This window comes from Diabrotica undecimpunctata, chromosome 11 (assembly GCF_040954645.1).
Source record: "Diabrotica undecimpunctata isolate CICGRU chromosome 11, icDiaUnde3, whole genome shotgun sequence".
Taxonomy (NCBI): Eukaryota; Metazoa; Arthropoda; class Insecta; order Coleoptera; family Chrysomelidae; genus Diabrotica; species Diabrotica undecimpunctata.
In genome coordinates this window covers 7,880,640-7,889,977 of record NC_092813.1, presented here as the reverse complement: position 1 = coordinate 7,889,977, position 9,338 = coordinate 7,880,640, and the positions used below count along the sequence as shown (strand labels likewise).

The window sequence follows — 9,338 nt, the reverse complement described above, 5'->3', positions numbered from 1 at the left end:
AGACTAAAGGCGATTTCTTTTTTTCCCAGTATTTAGTAGACAAATCATAGCAATTCAGAGTGATGAGCTTTGTGTATAACGATTGATTTTTTATATATGTCTTTACCAGAAATTTTTCGGTCAGGAAGTTTCGTCTGATATTTAAAGGCGGTTCCAAGGCTTCCAAATACAAGGGTTGAATTGGTGTGGACTTCATAGCACCTAAACATGTACGTAGAGCTGAATTGTGTATTACGTTAATTTTATTTAGCAATGCATTACTGGCTGATCCATAAAATATGCTTCCGTAATCCAAAATAGAGCGAATATACGCTCTGTAGAATAATAAATTTACGTCTACATCAGCACCCCACCTCGTTTTATTAATCGATTTAAGAAAATTTATTCCCTTGTTGCATTTGTTTAACATATCCTCAATGTGATCCTTCCAAGTCAAATGTTTGTCAAGTGTCATACCTAAATATTTGACCTTATTTTTTAGTGGATATTGATGTTTTCCTAATTTAATTATTTGATCATTAGGTTTATAATGTCTGGTAAAAATGCAAACCTGTGATTTATTACAAGATAATTCAAAATTGTTTTTATCAAGCCATTTTTGAAGTAGTTGATAAATACTATCCAAGTTTTTGATTGCTTGTTTATATTCTTTGTGTTCTGTGTAAATGCAGAAATCATCTGCGTATTGTATGAGGTTGAATGGTATGTTGTTTATTTTAATATTGTACAAATCCGCTACGTACAAATTAAACAGGATAGGACTCAATACAGAACCCTGAGGTAATCCTTTGTTTACGATTCTGGGGCCTATGAGCATTTGTTCTTTTCTTAAATAAACTAATCTGTTTGAATAAAGATTAACAATACTATCAGCAAATTGAGCTGGAATTTGAAATATTCTTGTCATTTTTTCTTTGAGTGCTGTTAGACACACAGAGTCATAAGCACCTTCTATGTCAAGAAATAATGCCGGTAAGTAATTGTTCCGGGAATAATTGTTTTGAATGTCTACAACTAGGGAAGCCAATGCATCCAAGGTACCAAAACCTTTCCTGAATCCGTATTGTTCTTTGGGTAGAAGGTTCTGTTCTAGTAACCACCATTCTAGCCTAGCCTTAAGTATTCTCTCTAGAGTTTTTTGTACACAAGATAATAAAGATATGGGTCTGTAAGCTTCAACTAATTTTAGATTTTTCCCAGGTTTGGGAATAGGAACGACAATAATATGTTTGAAGGCCGAAAAGTTAGAACCTTCTCTAATTATCTGATTAAAAATATTTAGAAGTAACTCTTTTGCATTATTTGGTAAATTAAATAGCATAATATATTTGATTTCATCATAACCAGGAGAAGTGTTAGGACGGTCACTAAGGGCACAGTCCAATTCTACCATAGTAAACGGTTTTAAGAGAAAATGACTATAATTCGGATTGAATACCATTAAATCTTCGTGATTGTTCACATACGGTGGTGCAATTTTGTCGAAAAACTCTGCTATCCACGAATCTTCTAGTGGTAATGGAGCATTGACCCTTTTCCTGTTCATCCTTTTCGCTTGATTCCAAATCGAAGTAGGCGACGTTTGTTTATTTAATTTTGAGCACCAATCAACCCAGCTTTGTTTGGCTTTCGATTTCAATAATTTCTTAGCGTGTGCACTAGCTTGTTTACATTTAATAAAATTTTCAACTGATGGATCTTGCTTGTATTTTATTAATGCATTTTTTCTTTCTGCAACAATTAGATCACATTCTGCATCCCACCATGGTGAAGGAGTCCGTTTCTTACACTTAAAGGGTTTATATTGGCTAATAGATTGTGTTGAAGCTTTATTGATACAGTCTAATAATAGATTATATTTTTCTTCTACATTTGGGGATATAGGTCCACTTTCATTTAAAGTATTCTCAATTATTTCAGCGTACATATCCCAATTAGCTTTCTTAGTATTCCATTTACTTTTGGGATATATGGTCTCATTAACAGCTCTTGGGTATTCGAATTCTATTTTTACAACATAGTGATTTGATCCAAGTGTATCAGAATCTACAGTCCAAAATGTCTTAGTAAAAATGGAAGGGGAACAAACCGTAATATCAATCATAGAATCTGAATGTCCTGGATTTCCTTGACAAGTAGGTTGACCGTTATTCATCACAATGAAATCAAGATCCTGTAGGGTCTCTACAATTTGATCGCCAATATTATCATTGTTTGATGATCCCCACAGCGCATTGTGGGCATTCATATCACCCCCAATAATGCAAGGGTGCTTCACTTGGGAAAATAAGTTTGTCCAATCTTCTATTCTGGTTTTGGTTTTTGGACATCTATATACAGAGAGAAAACTCAAGTGAGTATTATCGTAATTAACTTTAATACCACAGGCAAGTAGCTCTTTATTGAAGTTTTTATTTAATTTTAATATTTCAAAACGGATACCAGTTTTTACCAAAACAGCGACACCAGCAAAACCGTCTGCACGATCTTGACGAACAATATTATAACCTTTAAAATTATATACAACATTATTTTTGAACCAGGTTTCACTTAAAAGAGCAATATCAACATCTTCTTTAATAAGGAAATTGAGTAGGCTGTTTTTATTTGCAACAGCTGATCTAGCGTTCCATTGCATAATTTTAAGTTTAGTGTTAAAAGCCATAAATTTAAGTACCTTTAAAAATATCCTCGAGAACAGTATGCAAACCCTTAGCTAACAAATTATTATCCAGTGTTTCTGCATCCTCAAATGATTTTACATTTTTTATAAATTCAGAAAAAAATTTGACTAACGAAATAACCATCTTGTTTTTTTCACCATCTATTGAACTATTAGGTTTATTGGGATTAGGTGGTAGGCTGTAACGGGCCAAATCTAAAAGGAAAGGTGGAGGACTCTGTAGGGGATTGTGAAACAGGAGTAGAAACTTTCCTTTTTTTAAGTGCATTATGTTCAGTATTAATCCTACTAGGTCCAGGATGAGTAAAGTTTGTTGATTTTTTCATATACGATCTTGGAATGGTAGGATGAGATGACATAATGTCATCAGATACGTTAGGTAGTTTTGGAAAATTTTCTTCAAGATTTGACAATATCGAAAATTTATTGTTACTAACAAATTCGGAAAAAGATGATTCTTTAAATCTTTTTGCTTCTAGAAAGGAGATTTTTTGATCTAACATAATGTTTTTAATTTTTTTTTGTTCCTCATAAACGGGACAACTTTTGGAGATCGAAATATGATCTTTACTTTTACAATGTATACAAAAAGTTTTTTGAGTGTCGCATATGTGACTATCATTTTTAATTTCTGCACATCGTATACAAAATTCTTGTGTGCCCTTGCATTGCTTAGAAATGTGACCAAATTTCAAACACTTGTAGCACTGTATTACCCTGCCTACAAATCTTTCTACTGGTAAATACACAAAATTAACTACGACATGAGTTGGCAAAACATTTCCTTCAAATGTAACTATAATATTTCGTCTGGGGACGTATTCTGTTTTACCTTCTTTATCTACCTTTCTATGCATTCTTTTAATGTCGGTAATTTTAACGGAAGAGTCTATATGTTTTTTTAAATAATCAGTATCATACCTCGTATCTACATCGTGAATTATTCCCTTGATTTCCAAGAGATGGTTAGGGATATAGGCTTTTAAATTTTCATCTTTTAACTTATCATGTGTTACTAGATGATTTGCATCCAAAATAGATTTTAAAATGACTTTAACTCTATTTTTTCCTATAGATTTAATTTCCTTTAGGTTTATTAACCTTGAACTAGCTTAAGTTCGCCGACTTCAGATTTCATCATCCCATTCCCATAGAAACCGCTGAGCACGCAGTAGAACTTTGTACGAACCGTTGGCCAATATTCATGGGAACAGCGATTCAGCATTTCATACCAAACCTATAAATTACCATTTTCAGATGCCGGAACCACTCTTAGCTGCAACTTCGACCAGTCCAGTTATTGTAGTCATTTTAAATTAATTTAATTTTGTACTATTATTTAATATTTAATTTGTAACAAATAAAGTTCTTTTTTAAAAAGTCAAATACGTGATTAGTGATCTAACAATTGGCGCAAAGTCAGTAGGATCCGGTTAACGTTGCTAGAACACGTGTATACTCACTGGCAGCGGCGGATTCTCATCCCTTAACGGAACAAAGAATCTACGGAAGTCCTCACTCCTGTGACCTACGGAAAGAACACCTAGTGAAGCCCCTGGTAGCCGAGCAGAGAGAACAAGACGACCCTTAAAGAAGAAAGCATCTCCGAACAACCTCACTCCTGTAATCTACGGAAGGAACACCTAGTGAAGCCCCTGGTAGCTGAGCAGAGAGAACAAGGCGTCCCGATGTTCTTCTTTATGTAAGTGGATTTTGAATCATCTCGTTAATAATTTTGTTATAATAATTTACGAAATTGACTATACTGCAAGTCAATTAATCAAGATACATAAAAAAAATACAAGTTGATTATCTAATATTTGAAATTATTGATATTTCTTTACATACTATTTTATACTGATATTTTATTGACATATCTTTTTTTACTTGCTATATTTTGGTATATTTTTCTTGATATATTTTTATTTGGTACATTTTTGTTGATATATTATTTGATATTTCTATATTGATACATTTTTGCCCTTTATATACCACCACATTTTTTCTTTTCCTCCCTTATATACTGATACATTTTATATTTCTCCATACTTCTATTTTTCATTTTCGTTTAAAAATATCTCGAAAAATGCCTGAGACACGTTCCCAGACTCAACAAGAAATCGAACCATACAAGCTTTCGGAAATATTTTCTATTATCCCAGAATTTGAAGGCGATCCGATTTCTCTTTCTACATTTTTAGATGCGTGCGACTGTGCTTTTAAAATGGCTACAGGCGATCAGCGCGTTCTATTAACGATTCACGTAAAAAATAAACTCAAAGGTAAAGCTGCACAGCTTATTAATTCTAGAAAACCAATTTCTTATACAGAAATAAAACAATTACTAAATCTACATTTCGGAGACAGTAGAGACCTGACCTCCTTAATACAAGACTTACAAAGACTAAGACAACTATCTAACGAATCTCCTCTAACTTTCTTTAACCGTTTACAAGTTCTGAATGCAAAAATGCACGCCTCGATCCAAGTAGCAAATTTATCCCCAGATCAAAAAACTGCCCAATGTGACTTAATCGATACCATGGCCCTAAACACACTTTTAACCGGTTTAGAACCTCGTCTAGGACAAATTATTAGGGCTAGTAATCCAAAAGATCTCATTGAAGCAAGCAATCGTATTAGACGCGAACTTCAATTGTCATATTTTGAAGAACAAAAATCTAATTCTAGATCAACTATTCCTAAACCCTCTCAACCAATGAGAAGACCCTCATCTCAGTTTACAAAATGTACAAATTGTGGCCGCATTGGTCATCTAAATAGTGAATGCCGCTCTTCACGTTTCGTACAGCCAAACCAAACTTTTTCTAGGCCACACGGTTACCAAAACCAATATAATAATGGACCTAACAACTATCAAAACAATCAGAACCCTAATAGGAATCAATATTCGTCCAATAATCCAAATTTTAACCAACAGAGACCTTCCTTTTCATCTCAAAATCAAAATCAAAATCGTCCATCTGTTATTCAAAGAAACCCAAACTTCCAAAGAGCACATGTTTTAAACGAATACCCTGATGAAATGACGACTAACTATTATACAGACGAATACTATACAGATAATTATTATAATACCGATAATTATGAAAACTATGAAACAGATTATCATACAGAAAATAATCCACAAACTGATAACATTTACGAAACCAATAACACACAAAATTATCAGGATTTTCTTTCACTTCAGAATCGAAATCATCCTCCCAATCATACGAACCCCTCAACGGATATTACGAATATCCAAGAACAAATCCAAGCACTCAACTTAGACAACTTTCACCCGAATCTCAATTTTCCCGAACAGACATTCATGTAACCCCATTTCATACAATGAGTTCCAAAAATTTATATTACATTAACGATGCTACCAACACTTTTAAACTTTTAATCGACACAGGTGCTGGAATCACTGTTTTCAAAGAAAACACAGCGCGCAATTATCATAATAGATTTCCTGAAAACGTTACTATTCAAGGTATAACCGATCAAAAATTGTTAATAATAGAATCTGTCCTGATTCCCTTCACTGCCGATAATCCTCACAAAGTCTTTATTTTCAATCTAGACATTGATTTCGATGGCATAATAGGCCTAGACTTTCTAGATCATTATGAATGCGTAATAGATCTCAAATCCCGACAGTTGCGTACAAATTTTAAAACGGTCACCCTTCACAAAGTAGGACACGAGACAAACACACCTCCTAAAGACAAAACACCGACACACCCTACAGAAACAAGACAAAACGAACCTAAAATAAAAATTAAATCAGATTTTAAACAGGAATCAAATTTAAAATATCAAAACCCTATAAATGAAAAATATACTATCGTAAAAACCCGAGATCAAGACAAAAATCTTGAAAGACCGGAGAGAAAACGAATAAAAGGAAAAAACAGAATTACCATTGACAGCCGGACTGAACAAATATGCAGACTAAAATGCAACTTATCAAATACAGATGCCATATTATCAGCTCAAGAAATAGAAAAAGTTAGACTACCTCATGCATTAGTCCATGTAGATGAAAATGGAGAATTTTTAACTTCCGTAATAAATGCTAATGCTATGCCGAAGACAATCGAATTTTCAGACATTTCAATCGAACCTTTCAAAAATTCGGAGACAATCCTATCCTACAACGGAAATGATTTTGAAGAACCCGTAGTAGATAGAACACGAATAATTAAAGAACAACTAAGAATTGATCATCTAAATTGCGAAGAACAAGAACTAATTCTAGACATATGTACTGAATACGCAGATATATTTTATGTCGAAGGCGACAAACTGACCTTCACAAACGAAATCAAGCACAAAATCGAAACAAACAACGCTAAACCTATCTTCACTAAATCCTATAGATATCCTCAAATACATAAGGAAGAGGTAAAGACGCAAATTAATAAAATGTTAGAAGAAGGAATAATCCAGAAAAGTGTCTCGCCCTGGTCGAGTCCAGTCTGGGTCGTACCGAAGAAATTAGATGCGTCAGGAAAACAAAAATGGCGAGTTGTTATTGATTATCGAAAACTCAACGAACTCACAGTACAAGACCGTTATCCTCTACCACAAATATCAGAACTATTGGACCAACTAGGAAGATGCCAATACTTCACAACACTAGATTTAGCGTCTGGATTTCACCAGATTGAAATCGAGCCACAAGACATCCAGAAAACGGCCTTTTCCGTCGAAAATGGACATTACGAATTTGTCCGCATGCCATTCGGACTAATGAATGCTCCATCTACTTTTCAGAGAGTAATGGACAACATCCTCTAAGGAATACAAAACGAAAGATGCTTAGTGTATATGGATGACATAATTATCTACTCACCCACTATTCATGATCACATGTCACGACTAACAGAAGTTTTTAAAAGGTTACGAAAAGCGAATTTAAAAATACAGCCAGACAAGTGCGAATTTTTAAGAAAAGAAGTAGCATATTTGGGCCACCTTGTAACAGAAAATGGTGTAAAAACAAATCCAGCTAAAATATCTTGCATCAAAAACTTCCCGGAACCAAAGAACACCAAAGAAATAAAGTCATTCTTAGGCTTAGCCGGTTACTATAGAAGATTTATTCCAAATTTTGCCAAAATTTCTAAACCACTTACGAAACTACTTCAGAAAGACGTACCTTTTATTTTTAATTCTGATTGCAAAGAAGCCTTTAACGAACTCAAAAATATTTTAACTTCAGATCCAATACTTATATATCCCAATTTTGAGGAACCATTTTTACTAACAACTGACGCTAGTGCATTCGCGATTGGAGCCGTTCTATCGCAAGGCCCTATTGGAAAAGATTTACCCATAGCTTATGCCTCCAGAACATTATGCGGTGCCGAAACAAAATATTCGACGATAGAGAGAGAACTATTAGCTATCGTATGGGCAGTCAAACATTTTAGACCATATCTTTTTGGCCGAAAATTCACCCTGATTACCGATCATCGACCCCTTACATGGCTTTTCTCGATAAAAGATCCCGGAAGCCGATTAGCGCGTTGGCGCCTAAAACTCGAAGAATACAATTATAAAATAGAACATCGCGCAGGAAAAATAAACAGAAATGCAGATGCCCTCTCAAGGATAAAGATTAACCATTTCAAGGATTGTGCAAACTTTCAGTCAAAAATCTCATTACATGCATCGAATGAAAATGACACGGAAACTCAAGAAAACGAAGACGACGATGAAGAAAATATAGAAAAAATGTCCGAAGAACTTGACAAGTTTATCGAACTGTATAGAACAAAGTCAATAATCGATTATTCTAAAATTAAAACATCGAATACGGACTTATTAGACAAATCCAACAAAAATATTGTTACATTTTTTTGGCAAAATAAACTTGAAGAACTCCACGAGAACATAATGAATGACATATTCGAAGAAAACATGGAATATAGTAACCGAAGAATTAATATTGTACACAGCAAATCTGTAAAAGATCGAAAATATTTTATTATACCATTACCGTTTGATCCCGAACGAGTAATATCACACTTGTTTCTTGTACTTTTTGCAAATAAAGATCAATTCGATGAATCAAAAATATATTGCGTCGAAAATAATCTCGAACTACCTATCCTAGAGATATTTTCTTATATTTTTGCTGACAAAGAATTAAAATTAAGAATCTGTCAAAATATAATTAAAACAGCCAGCGAAGACGAAATCCCTCAAATTTTAGATCATTACCATTGCGGTAAAAACAACTTACATCGAGGAATAAACGAAACTGTCAGAAGAATAAAGCAGAAATACAATTGGAAGAATTTAACAAAAGATGTAGAGAAATTTGTAAAAGCATGTGAAATTTGCCAAAAAGTTAAGATTTGCAGGAAAAACTTAAGTGGACCACTAGTCATAACAGAAACTCCAAAAACACCATTCGAAAGAATAAATATGGACATATTCGAATACCCTACTAGGAACTACGCTTTAACTATTCGTGACGAATTGACAAAATTCACGCAAGCCTATCCTTTGGAAGACAAAAAGGCAGTAACAGTAGTCAAGACACTCCTACTCTTTTTTCAACACTATGGAACACCACTAAGAATTCATTGTGACTGCGGTCGAGAATTCGAGAATGCTATAATCAAAGATCTATGCG

The 9,338-nt window shown here is 33.9% G+C and overlaps 1 protein-coding gene across 1 annotated transcript; it reads right to left on the bottom strand.

The window, feature by feature from the left end:
- Nucleotides 1-246: 246 nt before the first annotated feature.
- LOC140452631 (uncharacterized) lies at nucleotides 247-2,665 on the bottom strand. The gene is made up of 3 exons (XM_072546950.1): nucleotides 1,789-2,665; nucleotides 619-1,251; nucleotides 247-314 (listed from the first exon to the last, which is right to left on the bottom strand). Exons 1-3 carry the CDS (start codon nucleotides 2,663-2,665, stop codon nucleotides 247-249), a joined length of 1,578 nt encoding a protein of 525 aa, XP_072403051.1.
- Nucleotides 2,666-9,338: the final 6,673 nt, after the last annotated feature.